Here is a 17365-nt window from a genome sequence, read left to right as displayed (position 1 = left end):
TTAGCTCCTTGCACTTGTCCCATCCAGAAGATAGAAAGGAAAAAATATATATCTACGTCAACCTGGTTACTTTATAAAATTATCAATTAATGTTTAAAATGGACAAAAGCCGACATGCCTGAACCAGCCATGGCTCATACCAGAGGAATTTCAAACCATTAGAAGCCAGCAGGGATCTTGTTACATTTAAAGAGGTGCAAATGCCCCAGGTGACTGCAGAAAGTCACTGAAAGAAATGCACGGACACCCTTTACATTTCTAGGGCAGCGCTCTGACTACAGAGACTCTGTCTGCAAGGACAAAACAGGCCTGACTCCTATATTAAACATCTCAAGATTCCAGATCCTGAAAAATCCATAATTTGTCCAAAACCCAGGAGAAGTGGTGGGATGTAGGTCATAGAATTTACAGTGCAGAAGGAGGCCATTCGGCCCATCGAGTCTGCACCGGCTCTTGGAAAGAGCACCCTACCCAAGGTCAATATCTCCACCCTATCCCCATAACCCAGTAACCCCACCCAACACTAAGGACAATTTTAGACACTAAGGGCAATTTATCATGGCCAATCCACCTAACCTGCACATCTTTGGACTGTGGGAGGAAACCGGAGCACCCGGAGGAAACCCACGCACACACTGGGAGGATGTGCAGACTCCGCACAGACCCAAGCCGGAATTGAACCTGGGACCCTGGAGCTGTGAAGCAATTGTGCTATCCACAATGCTACCGTGCTGCCCCAAGCTGTTTGAACCTGCAAGATTGCCGGGTAGAAAGAAATCAGGCAGTCTACCAATTTACCATCAAACAGGTAGCAGCAGAAAGCTCTGTCCAGGTAAATTGCCTGGCCCTCATCTACACTGTGTGGAGATGCCGGCATTGGACTGGGGTGAGCACAGTAAGAAGTCTTACAACACCAGGTTAAAGTCCAACAGGTTTGTTTCGAATCACTAACTTTCAGAGCACTGCTCCGATTCACCTGAGGAAGGAGCTGTGCTCTGAGAGCTAGTGATTCGAAACAAACCTGTTGGACTTTAACCTGGTGTTGTAAGACTTTTTACTGTGCTCATTTACACTGAACGACTGGAAACACTAGAACTCCTGCATCAGTGCCTAGAAGAACAATTGATGCGTGTGTGCCTTCTCCCATTGTGGAAGTCTTTGCTTTTGGAAAGACAGATCACCCAGCAACAGTTTCAGCCTGCTACCCGAGGGATTTTTATTCTGGACTCTCGCATGAACCCATAACTCTGATTTTTATTTGGGGGGGGGGGGGGGGGGGGGGGGTGCATTATTGTAGTGTTTATTCTGTAACTTTATAGTGTGTTAATTTGCGTTGTTGTTAAAATGCTGGGTTGTTCATGGGGATGGGGCGAATGTATATGATTGTTAATATAATTGTTATTTTCGGTATTTTACTAAGGTGCGTCAATGTTGTATAAAATCAAAATTTCTCTTGCCCTGTATCCCTTTCTTTCCAAGATCCCTCTTTTACCGTGCGAGTGCAAACCTCCCTCCTGCATTTTGTGTGTTAAATAAACCAATCCTCTTCATTTTCCCTTATTTCAAATTTGTTACAGGGTCATTAACAAAGGATTGGATCATTCCAAAGAGTGGGGAAAACAGGCCACCACGTATAAAATAGGGAAATCAAAAATCAAAAACACCTTTCTGCTTACAGATAGGTAATGAGATGATAAATTAGAGTTGTTTAATTTAATCCCCCTCCTGTTGTAACACACTTCCTGTTAGAAGTGAGGCTGCAGGGGTCACCTCTGTGCCAAAATTATGAAATGAAAATAGCTTATTGTCACGGGTAGGCTTCAATGAAGTTACTGTGAAAAGCCCCTAGTCGCCACATTCCGGCGCCTGTTCGGGGAGGCTGTTACGGGAATCAAACCGTGCTGCTGGCCTGCTTTCAAAGCCAGCGATTTAGCCCTGTGCTATTCTGACCATCAGACGAACATTATCTAGTTTGTGGATGACTACAGTGTGATATAGTACCAGATTTGCAAATTACCTTCGATCTCTTCAATTCTGGAAATAAAAACCTTGGCCTGTTCTTGAATGTTGCCAAAACAAAACTCACATCTGGTCAGCTAAATATTCCATGTCCCATACTTGTTGAAGGGGACACTTTGGGATACATTCAGTGCTTACCATACCTTGGCAACCACCACTCTCAAAAAGCCCCATTGATGCAACACTCGATCAGCTGCAGAAGCTCAGCCTTCTACAATAGCACACGTTTGGCAGCAAATACCTCCACAAGTCATCACATTCCTGCATTGCAGTGAGTCCAACAGCAATGCATAGCAGCACTACAGAAATTCCACCCGTAATAGAATGGCCGATGTACCTCTGCCACATCTTCTGAATTTAATGGGAGGACATTTGAACAAACGTTAGCAACCACCTTGAAGGTAGCTCATTCAGGTAAAACTCCTAGAATATCAACTATGCTGGACTAGACACTGTCAAGATGGTTAAAAGGCATCTCTCCTCACCATGTCCTGGTTTCTCAACTTCCAAATGGCCAATGTTTCATGGGAAGACAGAGAAAACACTTTAACGATACTCGGAAGTTTTCCTTTAAGTGCAGAAACATTGACATTAATGACTGGGAGAAGACTGCTGCCAACTGTTCAAAATTGTGACAAACGTCCATCAAGCTGCATCATGCTTTAAGTGATACCATCTTAACACTGTTAAGTTGTTAAGTGGGAAGGATGGACACATCGCAAAAGCAGCTGTGTGGGGGCAGAGAAGGAAAGGAAACAAATCCTGTTTTCTGGATCCCACTAACTCGTGAGACATGTGCCCAAAGATAACAGGAAACCCATGGCAGAAATTATCCTGAGTAGACATCATCCTTGAATCGGCAAACAGCCGATGACAAAGGGCACAGGGGAGAAGTGTTTAAGATGATGGTCTGCAGTTGGGAAAAAAATCCGGGGATGATCCTGGAATAGTGAATGGTTTTAGTAGGCGAGAGTAGAACTAGCCAACTGAAATAGCCTCGCCGAATCGAAAATGCTGAAGTGTCGAGGAACCCAGAACAATGGTAGTTTCAGCATCTCACATGTAATAACACCATGAAGCAGTAATAAACAAAAAAACACCAAAATTGTGTTTTTGCGCAAACTGAGTTTTACAGTCTTTTGCGCTAATTTACAAAACTTCTCACTGGAAAGTATCTACGCCCACAAAACTTGTCATGCACACATACCAAATGAGTTACCATAGTGAGTTTCTACTAATTGTGCTCAACTGTGTGCCTTCAAAGTGGCTCTTAATTCTTTTAATCAATCTAGGGTATCTGCTTTTTTTCCAATTAAGGGGCAATTTTAGTGTGGCCAATCCACCTAACCGGCACATCTGAGCGGCACGGTGACACAGTGGTTAGAACTACTGCCTTGGGGGCAGCACGGTGGCACAGTTGTTAGCGTTGCTGCCTACGGCGCTGAGGACCTGGGTTCGAATCCCGGCCCCGAGTCACTGTCCCTGTGGAGTTTGCATGTTCTCCCCGTGTCCACGTGGGTTTCACCCCCACAACCCAAAGATGTGCAGGATAGGCGGATTGGCCATGCTAAATTGCCCCTTAATTGGAAAAAATAATTGGGTACTCAAAATTTATTTTTTAAAAAGAACTGCTGGCTCAAAGCTCCAGGATTCTGGGGTTAATTCCATCCTCGGGTGACTGTGTGGAATTTGCACTTTCTCCCCATGTCTGCGTGGGTTTCATCTGGGTACCTCCCATATTCCAAAGATGTGCAGGTTAGGTGGATTGGCCATGCCAAGTTGCCCCTTAGTGTCCAAAAGGTTAGGTGGGGTTACGGGGATAGGGTGGAGGCGTGGACGTAAGTAGGGTGCTCTTTCCAGAGGCCAGTGCAGACTCGATGGGCCAAATGGCCTCCTTCTGCACTTTAAATTCTAGGGTTCTATGACCTTTGGGTTGTGGGAGTAAAACCCATGCAAACGCGAGGAGAATTTGCAAACTCTACACAGATTGAAATAAGTTAGATTGAACTCTGACCCAGGGCCAGGATCGAACCCGGCTCCTCAGCGCCGTAGGCAACAGGGCTAACCACTGCGCCACCTTGCCGCCCTAAGTGGCTCTTAAAATTAAGCAATCTGCGCATAAAGACACAAATAGCTCTTACATGCTTTATAAAAAATTACTAAGAAACTGACTTCTATCGATCAATGCAAATAAATAGTTCTGTATAATTATTTTAACAAAAGCTAATTTAAAATCATGTTACCCAAAGATGGTGGAATCGACACCTAGTGGAATTACTTGCTTTATTGATACACCCAGTTTCAAACACCAGAATGCCACTCTTAAAATAAAGTATGGAATTCCTTCAACCCAATTAAAAAGAAATACCTGATCACATTGGTTCACAGAAGATTTTACTTTCTGTGCTCTGCAATGAGTTTCCACAAAACCCTTTGAGTAACAAATTAATTTTGCAATACTAGCGCAATTTGTGCCTGGCCCGTTTAGACATTCAAGTGTCCATTACGTATCATAAACATAGTTTCAATCATTCGGTTTACAATTTAACACAAAATGTTGAATTTTGAAGATGTTGAACATGTGCTGTAATTACATCAAAACAAAAGTGTTTTTTTTAAAGAAAGGAATATATTTACCTCAAACACTTCATGAGACCAAACTTTTCAAACCTTTGTACTGATGAATTCTCCATAATACTATGTGTAAATAAGTTAGATTTATTATGGTCAAGCGAAGGTACAAAATCTGATTATAGCCCGACCATGAGGAACTTTCTCAGCAGCTGGCTCTGCCTTCCCAATTAATAAATGTTTTATTTCTGACTGTCAGCTGCCAACCATCATCATAGATAAGGAAGTGCAAATAATCTGTAGACATAGCATTGTAGAACTCACTAATAACTACGGGATATAAAAAAGGTCAACATAAGAAAATTCACAAACTTAAAAGCAAGGGATTCAATATTTCTACTATTAATGGTTTAAGTTGCATTGCATGTTTTTTTTAAGTATTTACTTTTCAAACCCTAACTTTTAAAACCCTAATCAACAGAAAAATTGCAACCAAGAAAAAATTGGAAAGAAAATAATACTAATTTAGCTTTGTACAACTGTTATATTAATCCATTGAAAATGAGACAAGCACAGCAGGTAGAAATTTCTAAAATATAAATTTAACTTTCACAAAAACTTTAATATTTTAAAGAACAGAAGCTCTCAAGAATCACACTTAAGAAAGTGCAATACACATCCATTTTTCTGCAGAACCCTAGCCAAGATTAAAAGTAATTTTAAAACTGCAGCTTATGAACCATGGTTACCTCTGATTAGGTAACTTCCTAAATTTTATTGCAGAGCTGATGAGCAGAGTCTCATGAGAAATCATGCAATTTTTCAACCATGATTTTCAAATACTGATAGCATATTCACATGGTGAGTACATGATTTGGTGGCAGGATTTCAGCTTTTTTCCTCTCCAGTTCTGCAGCAAGAGATAATTTGATCAGAAAGCAGCATGTCCACCTGTCCTGCCTTTCTTAATCTTCCATTAGGTTTTCAGCATTATACAAGAATTAGTAGTCCCGATAGGCATTCAGGTAATACTTTTTAAAATGTGTCATTGGGATGTGATTCAACTAAATGGGAACAAAGTCACATAGCGAGCACCGAGAAAAACCAATGGCTATAAAACAGCACTTGCTGTTTAAGCGGGGAACGCACGGCCGAGGCCGCACAAAGCTCCGTTTTGTGCTCTTGAGGATGTCCGCTCGCCGGAACTCCTCAGTGCAGCGAGAGATCAGAAAGCCATTTTTAAATAGCGTCCCAATTTCCAAGGTCTCGACGCGACCCCCAATCACCTCCCAAGTCCAACTATAGGAGGATCTCCGAGGTGCAGGGGACAGATCCCAATGCCTTGGGTACCTGCACATTAAAGTGAGACTAGCTGTCTTACTCTAATATTCAGATTTGCTAAAACGTCATTCTGCCCACAATGGACGGGATTTACATCGCAACGTCTCGTGAGCCGGGTAGATCCCGGGAGCGGGTTCTATCGGCCACGCTGCACGCGACAAGCTATTTTCGGCCGCTGTGTGGCCGTTAGATCGCGCCCATAGTATTACATTTGACAGAAGAATTTTCCCGGATCCAAATTCCACAAAAAACATAAAGATCTCTATCAAGTCACCTCTTACTCAACCTCTCGGGTGAGACCTCTTAAGCTCAGAGAACAGCAATGCAGTTGTCCTCTGGACTCCTTACAGTAATTCTATGCATTTTCTGTAAAGGACGAAAAACTAAACAATACTCAAGGTGTGGTCTCAATAGGGTCTTATACAATTTCAGTATCACCACTGACCTATAAACCATCTATAGCCGTACATCCGAACACTTTGTTTGCTTTCTTGAGCATCCGCAAATATTGAACTGAGATTTTAATGGCCTAATTGCCGAAACCTTTCAAGATTTATGTCTGTTTCATAGGTATTTTTATCTTTGGTTCATTTCTGCAATGAGACATTTGCTACAAAAAACGCCACTGGGAAACCCCCCTTCTTTTATTGAAAACCTCTTCAAGTCAGATATTGGTCAACTCAGGCTTTAAGTCCAAATCTAATAAGAGTAAAATCTTAGAACTTCTTCAGCTTCCTGTATTCTTAGATCTATTTCTATTCCAGGTTATTAACATATAAAATAATGTACTCTATCTTCCATGGCAATTTTTTTTTTGATAAGCGTTTCATTGAGGTATTTCTTTGGCATTTTAACAGCAACAAAATCAACAACATACATAACAAGGAAAATATAAACATAATGCAAATTCCACCTCCCTCTCCCATTACTTACCCCCCTAGCCTATGCTAACCTAGCCCCCTCCCCGCCCTTTCTGCTGACGATCAGTTCCCTGCGAGGAAGTCGACGAATGGTTACCACCTCCGGGCGAACCCCAGCAGAGACCCTCTCATGACGAACTTAATTTTATCCAGGCAGAGGAAGCCTGCCATGTCCGAAAGCCAGGTCTCCGATTTCAGGGGCTTTGAGTCCCTCCGTGCCAGCAATATGCGCCTCTGGGCTACCAGGGAAGCAAAGGCCAGAACGTCCGCCTCTTTCTCCTCCTGGATTCCCGGGTCCTGCGATACCCAAAAATCGCCACCTCCGGACTCATTGCCACCCTCATATTTAATACTGTGGACATGGCGTCAGCATACCCCTGCCAAAATCCCCTCCGTTTTGGACATGCCCAGAACATATGGACATGGTTCGCTGGTCCCCCCCCCCGCATACTTCGCACACCTATCCTCCACCCCAAAGAATCTGCCACTGCCATGTGAGCCCGATGAACAACCTTAAATTGGATCAGGCTGAGCCTGGCACATGTTGCGGTCGCCTTGATCCTACCCAGCACATCCGCCCAGAGGCCCTCCTCTATCTCTCCCCTCCAGCTCCTCCTCCCACTTTTGCTTCAGCTCCTCAGTCAGCATCTCCTCCGAACCCATAAGCTCTTTATATATGTCCGAGGTGCTCCCCTCTAATATCCATCCTTTAGAGACCACCCTATCCTGAATCCCCCTTAGCGGCAGGAGTGGGAAGGTTGGTACTTGCTTCTGCAGAAAGTCCCTTACCTGTAAATATCGGAATTAATTTCCCCCAGCCAATGCAAACTTCTCCACCAGCACCCTCGTACTCGCGAAGCTTCCTTCCAAGAACAAGTCCCCAATCCTCTCATCGCTCTCCGCCAAATTCAGAACCCCCCGTCCATCCTCCCTGGGGCAAACCGATGGTTATCGCAGATTGGGGACCACACCGATGCCCCCTCTGCTCCCACATGTCTCCTCCAATGCCCCCAGACTCTCAGGGCCGCCACCACCACCACTGGGCTGGTGGAGTACCGCGCCGGCGGGAACTGCAGGGGCGCCGTTACCAATGCCCCCAAACTTTTGCCCTTACAAGAAGCCGCCTCCATGCGCACCCATGCCGGCTCACCCCCCACCAGCCACCTCTTCACCATGACTATATTAGCCGCCTAGTAATAATTGCTGAAATTTGGCAGCATCAGCCCTCCATCCCCCCCCGACTCCGCTCGAGCATAGCCCTCTTCACCAGTGGGGGCGTGCCCCCCAACAGAAAGCCCGCGATAATCTTATTGATCCGCTTAAAAAAGGACCACGGGATGAAGATGGGAAGGCACTGGAAAACAAATAGAAACCTCGAGAGGCATGGCATTGTTTTATACAGATCGATTGCCTGTATTTTAAAAATAGAAATGGCCCAAGTAAACTTGAAATTTTATCCTTTTGTGAACAGTGGCATTGCAGCCTGGAATTGAATTTTTCTTAAATTTGTTCCATTTTTGAAGAAAATACCAAAATAAAAGTACAGAAAAAATATATATCTCAGAAATGAATGAAAAGTCAAAACCAATTATTAATAAAGTTTGCATATTTATGGTAAGTTTGTCAAGCACAAAGAAATAAGTGACCTAAATTTCTTCGTTCACTACCGATGTCAAAGTTGATAAATGGCAAATGAACATTGTTGTGGGCAGCGACTTTGAAATATGCATTTTCAGAGCTGACTACTGTACACTGACAGGTGAGAATCAAGTGCAGTAAATGATAACTCTATCAAGTTTCACCTGTGAAAAAATACTCACCTGTACAAACTGCACAAGATAATGTTCATAAAATTGATTATAGTTTTAATACTTTCTCTCGCAATAATCAAATGAACAATATTTAGCTACATAAACACATGCAGTTTCTCTCAGCAGCTGGATTAAGGCTGACCCTTGAAACTAACAAACTGAACAGGCAGATAAGTGGATAATAGATCTGGCTATGACAGTACAAAATTGTAATAGGAGCTATTATTGTTTGATAACACACACACACACACACATCTTCACTGCTGAGAGCGCCCACTTTAAAAAATGCTATAAATGATAAACAATATTTTATTGCTGTTTAAGCTCCATTTATTGTCACTATGTTTCACTGTATCAGCAGTTTGAATAGTTCTTAAAAAACAAGCAAACTGCTTCAAGCTGGGACCAATGTACCATTCTCCCCATACATTTGTGTCCTTCTAATACCCATGTTGTACATCAGCTTTCAAATCCTCTTTCACTCCAAATATGCACCCATCATCCACTCTAGGTTAAATATATTTGCTGCCTATCTATGTTCACTAGAAGATCATAAAAATTGTAATTTGAATTTAAAATGCATAACTAACTAATCTAGGGACAAGGAGTCAAAGACAATGGAGAAGGCCCTCAAGACTGTTCCTGATTGATTTGTTACCTAACTTCATACACACATCTTTTGCCCTATATTTTTTCATACCTATTAGCTAACAAAAATCGATCACTCAGATTTAAAATTAGTAATTGATTTGCATTAAATTGCCATTTGTGGAGGAAATTTCCAAACTTCTACCACCCTTCGTGTATAGGAAGTGTTTCTAACTATTTACAAAGGCTAGGCTTTAACCTATAGTCCGAGATTCTCGGATAAGCAAAAATAGTTTCTCTTTCCTAACAATTCCCCTTAATACCTTGAAAGCTTTGATCAACTCACCCCTTAACCATGTAAATTCCAGGAAATGCAATCCTGTAATGTGATGTAGTTCATATAATCCCATTTTGCAATTTAACCCTCAAGAGTCCAGGTATCATTCCTGTAAATCTATGCCGCACTCCTTCCAAGGGCAATATATGCTTCGTAAGATGTGGTACACACATACAGTACTCCAGGTGTGATCTAATCAGGGTTTTGTACAAACTTCCATCTCCTTGTCGTCTAGGATATAAAGGTTAACATTCCATCAGCCATTTTATTCCGTACCTGTTCATGACATTTCCATGATTCATATACATGGACCTTCGAGTCTCTTTGGGTCTCTATAATTTATGGCTTGTCACCATTTAGAAAGTACTTTGATCATTCATGAAATCAAAACTGAAAATGCTGGAAAAACTCAGCAAGTCTGGCAGCATCTATAGAGAGAGAAACAGAGTGAACTTTTCGAGTTTGACTTTTCTTCAGAGATGAAATTGAGTCCCCAAAAGGCTTTGCAGCCTAACCGGTGCCAGGGTTAAGAACATCTTCTCCGAGCTGGAAAGCAACTTAGTGTTGGAAGGGAATAACCAGGGGAAAACGCTCTGAAGAGTCATTTGGACTAGAAACGTTAACTCAGTTTTTCTCTAAACCGATGCTGCCAGCTGATTGAGCTGTTCCAGCATTTTCGGTTTTTATTTCAGATTTCCGGTATCTGCAGTGTTTTACTTTTATTTATTGATCTATCCTGATTAAGTCCATAGTAGATGACCTCACACTTGCCTATGATGAAATCTATTTGCAATGGTTTTGCCCAGGCACTAATTTACCAATATTTCTGTCATTCTATGCTTTCATGTACAATGCCACCTATATTTGTGTCAGCAACAAGTTTGGCTATGTGGCTCTTTATCTAATCACCGAAGTGATATTAAGAAATACAGTGAATTATTGAAGACCCAACACAGACTCTTGCAGGACACCACTAGTCACATCCTGCTAATCAAGAATGCCTGCCAATTATCGCTATTCTCTAACTCATGGCATTCTGCCAATTTCCGAACCAAATCAATAATTTGGTTTCAATTCCATGTGTTTCAACTTTAGCTAGCTAGGGTGCTCAGGATTGTTGCCTTGCTTTTTGCACTGATGTGCTGGTTAATGATGGGGAAATTTGTGGAGCCTCCTCCTCCAGTCAGTTGTTTAATTGTTCACTACCATTCATGATTGGATGTGACAGATCTGATCAGAGCTTAGATTTGATTTGTTGGTTGTGAAATCACATAAATCTGTTTATTGCAAGCTGCTATTGCTGTTTGGCACTAAGTTGTTCTGTGTTGTAGCTCCACCGAGTTGACATCTCATTTTTAGGTATGCCTGGTGCTGCTCCTGCTCCTGCATGCCCTCCTGCACTCTTCACTGAACCAGGGTTGGTCCCCTGGTTTAATGGTAATAATAGAGTGGAGGACATGCTGGGCCATGAGGTTCCGAATTATGGCGATACAGAATTCTGCTGCTGATAGTCCACAGTGCCTCATGGATGCCCAGTTCGAAGTTGCTGAATCTGTTTAGAATCAATCCCATTTAGTACAAAGGTAGTGCCACGTAACATGATGGAGGGCCTCCTCAATGTAAAGGCAGGATATTGTCTCTGCAAGAACTGTGCAGTGGTCACTCCTACTAATAATGTCACGGACAGACATAGGCGACAAGTAGATCGCTGAAAATAAGGCCATGACAATACTGCACAAATATCAGGCTTTAGAGATACACTATTTACAGTTCGCACTGCCATCTTTAGAAGAAAGCAGAAGACCTGTGACAAAAACGACATACAATAACCATTATTGGCCAGATTTTGCCATGAAACTAATACATACACTATCTTAATAGGGACAAAGAGTACAAGAGTAAAGAGGTTATGTTAAACTTGCAAAAAAACACTTACTTGGCATCAACTGGAGCACTCTGTCAATTTCTGAGCCTTCAGGAAAGATGTGAAGGCATTAGAGAAAGATCAGAAAAAAAATCAAAATAAGGAACTTCAGTTACGAAGATAGATCAGAGAAGTTGGGGTGATCTTTCTGGAGAAGAGTTTGAGAGGGGATTTGATAAGAGGTGTTTCTTGGACAGAGTAATGGGGATAAACTGTTCCCATTGGTGGAAGGATCACGAATAAGACTGCACAGAAGCAATAGGGACATGAGAAACTGTAACCACAACTTGCTTCAGTTCTAATGTTTTTGGATTAATTAATTGTGAAAATTAAAATTCTTTTGAAGATTCCTGTCGCTACTTCTAGTGGCTAACCGCTGCTCATCACACTGCATCAACCCAAAATACCACCACACTCCCTATCCCCCAAACAAATTTGAAATACTTCATATTGAATGCATTCATTAAATTGCTGGAAAAATTTCCTTGCCACTTCCAAAGTATGACCACACCCACTCAAGCATATTCAAATTAGAAATTCAGGAATTTATGGAATAAGTTAACAGTGAGATTGGATGGCAAAGTTTAGTGTCAGTCACAGATCTGATTGTTCCTGGAAAACCTGGTTCAATGCATCAGATGATCTGCCAGTATATAAAAAAAGAACACAGCTTTTAAAAAAATATCTAATGAGGATAAGTATTTAATTTTCTTTAAACCAAAACAGTAGTTAAGCTTTCCTTCTACTTAAATTGTTCAAGTTTTATCTTACATGCTATACAGAAAATGATGTTAAATGAAGAACATACTGGAACTGAGACCACTTGGAATCTATTCTGAAGCTGTGAATGAAGGCTAAATATAGCCTCTTGTGTATATCTCTCAACAGCAGAGTTAACTGAAATGACTGATGGCTTTTGTCCTGTGATCCACATCAGTTGAAGTATGTTTAAATGGTATGTCCCAAAGCTAACACTCTACTCCCAGAACAGCAAAACTACGCTCAAGCTTTTAGGTGAAACTCTTGGAGGATTAAACCCAAGGTCTGTTGGCAAAATAGACCACAATTCAGTGCCATCAACCAGTTCAGACAAAACATTAGCCAAGGCATTTTCCAAACAGAAGCACTGAAAGCTTTCCATTAGCTTTCACCCAGGGTATATCATTCATATGTAGTAAGAGTCCCAGTAATGCTGAGCAACTGAAAAAAAAAATCAAGCATGCATTTCATGCTACCAACATATTTAAAGATGTGTTTATCTGCACCATTTGGTATCATATCTTGCTCGGCCATTTTAAACATGAGTGCAAATTCCAAAGGGATTTTGGAGTCTAAACCATACTGACTCAGATAATTGAGAATTACCCAGCATAACAGGTAAGTTCATAGTTAAAGTTTGTAGACACTAAGTAGGTAACATTATAATAATCAGTTTTGAAAAGTACAAGGAACTATATATTTTAGACGTTTGAGGTTTTAAAATTATTTTGTAACTAACCCATGGCTGAAATCCCAGCAGTGAACAAGACAAACACCAATGTGACCAGACCTCTTATTTTAGATGTGTTATAAAATCTATACAAGGTGTATAAAGACATTCAATATCAAAATGCATTGAAATTAAAATATCACGAGTCAATTGCAATAAATGGTTACCTCTGAAGCCTGCGAGATTTATGCCAGGAAACTTTCTAAAAAATTCATAAGATCTGTTTCACAAAGTAGTCGTTCACCCATATGAGTAAGTAGTAGGAATGACAAAAGATTTGCTCTTACAGTTGATTAAAAATTTATATCATAGCATTCAAGTAAAGTTACTTTCTATGTTCTGATTTAATGAAACATTTGAGCACTAGCTGACTTTATGACGCAGGCGTAAGACTCACTGAAGCTTTCATTAATACTTGCTTATATACACTTCCTTGGGACAGTAAAGCTGAAACAATGTGTCAGACTGAAGCAATATCAAGATAAGGGAACATAATGCTGAGGATGCTATGAAGTTAGCCTGTGGCATATTTGACCTGCAAATGTCTAATAAGTACTTCTCAGCCCCAGAGGTCCCACTGACCTGGTAGGCCGAAAGATATGCATTGTGCAGCTGAACAGCTTGCAGTAAGATTTCTAAAAGATGACAATTGAAACTGAAACACACAACTAGGTGATGGCTTCAATCCTGATGGAAAGTACTCTGACGTTACATTAAACCACTAGTGATTTTCTCTAAAAGGCAAAGATTTCAAATTAAATGCTTCATGTAGTACTTAGATTTAAAGTTGAAAATTTGCTTTAAAATGACATATGCAGAATTTTCCTTCGAATAGATGGCCGGTAAATAGCATTGCTAAAACTTGAAACTGTGAAATAATAGTCTAAAGACTGCATATATACTGCTATTGTCATTTTAACATTTCTGGTGGACAAGTAAAATGCATTAGAAAGCACGCCAATGTTGCTTGTGTACTCTGAACTTTAAAAAAGATGCACCATGAGACTGGAGCTGTGTACATATATTTTAGATGCTTAGAGAGCGCTCTCTAATGAGAATGTGATCAGTGGTCTAAAATATAATTCAGATGTTGCTGGTGGCAGTTTGTGTTGTTTTATCAAAGGGGCTTGTGATTCATGCTCACTTATACTGTCTTCTGTAGAATGTGAGTTTCTAAAATTGCTCCTCATGGTTCATTCTCTTTGCACCTGGGTTCAATCTTGCAAATCCTCCCCCAAGTCACCTGTAATATATGCATCGTTATATGGTGCAGTGATCAAAACAACATACTCCATGTGATCTAATCAGTTCACACATGTCATCGTGGTGTATAAATTGGGCTGAATGTTGCTGGACTGGGACATCTCCACATATGCCATTATTTAGACATTTTCTGCATCCTTCAGCATCAACATTTTTGTGCCATAATTTAGTGGAACTGCATGCTGATGATGAGGTGACAAGGACATCAGGGAATCTGGTAATTTGGTTTACAGCAGAACCATGGCCCGTAACTTCCCCAGTGTCAGATTTGTGGGGTACGCCAAAGATGCACTGGGGAAACCATGATTAAGTGATTCTATCTATGAACTTGGTTAACATATATAAATAGACATATATAAAAATAAACAGCAAGAATTTTTATCAATTACAAACAAAGATACCCCACAGCTACAGTAATCTGTGTATAACACTAAATGAACCCCCCCTTGACTGCTCCAATTCAAAAACAAAATTCCATAAACCAAAACCTCTTTTCAAGGGCATGGCCCAGCACTCTGCATTCTCACTTGAATAAGACTGGCTTTCCACAAGAGTCTGACCCTGTCTCACCAGCAGGTTTAAGCCCTTCCGGAAAGCAAACTATATTTTTTTAAGTTACTAAAGCAGGTAGCTATAATCAATGTTATTTTCCCTGGAACAATTCTTTAAAATGAAAAGAGAGGGAAACAGGCCAAAACACTCCTGTTCTCTGTCCACAGCAGCAAAATGTGAAAGCAAAACCAGACAGCTCCCAGAGCCACGGCCCAGCTCCACCCACACAATTACATCACTGAAGCCATGTGATAAGACAAAAACCTTTCTTAAAGGGACACTCCCATGACAATAAGGGCATACCCAGCAATTGCTCAGATGTGCTAACTGCCCCTGGATAACTCCACTGTGTTGGGACCATCTGACAAAGCAATTTAAATTGCTAACTTAAGATAGTTCAGCTAGTTTTACACTCAGTTACTCTGAAAATGTTAGAATAAAAGCACTTCTAACTTCAGTATAACTATTTTGAAGACCAAGAGTGAGCCCCGCACAGGACCTCCCCAACAAAGCACCTTCCCACAGTATTCCCCATCAGCATGGGATTCACTAGGCCCCCTCTCAACACCCGACTTGACATATCGCTCCCCCCCCACACACACTGACCTGCATCGCCCCTCTCCCACACCACGCCCCACATCCCATTCACTTACTGGAGGCAATTTGCTTCTCCCTGAACTGTTATTTTCAATGGGACTTTTCAACTTGCCTGCTTTATGGCAGCTAGTGCAGTAAAAAAAAAGGACGTGTCTTCCTCTCTGCTTCCTTTACGCTTTGCCGCTGGAGCCACACACATGCTTCACTGTCTGAATCTCACCCAGCTTGCGTCAAGAAAGTCAGGCGAAACAGGCAGAGTTTAAGTGCAAGTAAGTCGGCACAGAGTGGCAATCTGCCACTGATTGCCAATCAGCAGATGTTATGGGCCCATATTTGTATCTCTTTAACCAGGATTGAGAAAGATACAGGGACAAGAGGGATTGTGGGTGAATTAAACTCAAATCAGACATTGTAAAAGAGAAATAAAGAGCAGGTATAATGATATTTGATGAATATTAATTATGGGCAATTTCTCAATCCACCTCATAACATATTTGATCGTACTTAAATGTTTAAACATTTGGCTATAATGAATCTCAAAGCCTTTGCTCATAGCCAAATATCTGGCTTTGAAATGTATTCCATTTTAATTCAGCTTTTCCCCCCACTGGATTTACATTTATCTAGTTATAATTTAAACATATAAGTTATCAAGAACTAAATGGCAACAAAATTTAATGATGTAAATAGATCACTCTTAAGTGAATGTTAAAAGAAAAACTGTGTTTATTGATAGAATTATATCTGCAGCATCCTAAGTAGGGAAAATTTATTCTGCAAGGAGGTATTAATTTTGTATCAATACAAATTAAAATTGGTTTGCTGCAACAAAAATGATCGTCTGCTCCGCCTCCGTATTTTCAAAGTCACAATGCAATATTAAATTAAACATTATCATACAAAACAATAGAACAAATTGCCAGACCAGGATCAGGAATGTCAAGGAGAGGGACAAGAAAATAGGAGAGCACCAGTTTGCTCGAGGGTCTAGAAGCAAGAACATCAAAAGCACTTAACAACCGGGTCTGTCAGCTCACTCCTCCCTTAGCTTAGCTGCCAGGCTTCTCAAGCTTGGGAAATCCAGTAGTTCAGGAAACTGGTTAAAGTTAAATGGCTGGCAAATTATGAAAAACACAACTATATTAGCATTTTAAAAATCACTGACCCACCTCTTTAGAGAGGGTTACTGGCTGACCCCAAACCCACCACAGTTAAACCAGAACTCAACTGTCATGGTGAGCTGGGATCAGATACCACATTTAAAAAAAAATCAATTTAGCCCCAATCATGCTTTTCCTGTAAAAGGGAGCACACACTATATCAAATCCGAAAGAGAAAATGTACAAGACAAAAGGAGGTGTGGTGGTATGATTAGCATAGCTGCCTGCCATTGGTGCAGAATACCGGCTTGCCATTGGCCCTGGTCGGTCATGTGCCTCTCGACTGGTTGGTTGAGACCAGTCATGTGACGGCTCCCCGATTGGTCGAGAGGCTGAGTTAACCCCGCCTTCAGGGCGGGGTATAAATACCCAGTACTCCCGGCGGTCGTCCTTATACTGTAATCGACCGCAGGGCTAACATCTAGCTGATTAAAGTCATACCTTTGTCCAGCAACTCGTCTCGCGTTCAATTGATGGTACATCAGGAGGCCCATTTTTTAAAAAATACTTTCTCAGTTACAAAGCCAGAGCTCGAGTGTGTGGACAGAGACAAACCCCTAATCCAGCTCCTTGCCTGCTCCAAAAACCATTCAAATTGAACCCAATTCATGGTCCTCACAAGAGAGATATACCAGATCCAGGCAGTTTCCAAGTTCAATCCCTACAATCCTATGATGAAAACATTTCTCAACTCTCCTTGAATTCTTCTGCCAATTACTTCAAATGCAAGCATCCTAGTTATTCAGCTCTCTGATAAAAGATATAGATCCTTCCTATCCACTCCATCTAGGCC

The 17365-nt window shown here is 41.3% G+C and overlaps 1 protein-coding gene across 5 annotated transcripts in view; it reads right to left on the bottom strand.

Annotated features, from left to right (window-relative positions):
* rpap2 (RNA polymerase II associated protein 2) overlaps nt 1–17365 on the bottom strand; it is a 115136-nt gene that overhangs the window by 37965 nt on the left and 59806 nt on the right. Inside the window, exon 11 of one of the 5 annotated variants that reach the window (XR_005460292.1) lies at nt 9597–9818. The exons of 3 other annotated variants lie outside the window; for them this stretch is intronic. Coding sequence is in view for 1 of the 2 variants with exons in the window: in XM_038793824.1 (XP_038649752.1) it covers nt 11547–11559 (13 nt within the window). In the remaining variant the exon portion in view is untranslated. Of the gene's footprint in view, nt 1–9596; nt 9819–11531; nt 11560–17365 lie in introns of those variants that run through there. One more of the 5 variants, XM_038793824.1, reaches the window with a different exon arrangement.

Source organism: Scyliorhinus canicula, chromosome 4 (assembly GCF_902713615.1).
Source record: "Scyliorhinus canicula chromosome 4, sScyCan1.1, whole genome shotgun sequence".
In the NCBI taxonomy this organism is placed as follows: Eukaryota; Metazoa; Chordata; class Chondrichthyes; order Carcharhiniformes; family Scyliorhinidae; genus Scyliorhinus; species Scyliorhinus canicula.
Note: the sequence above shows the minus strand (reverse complement) of the source record. Positions and strands in the feature narration are given on the sequence as shown.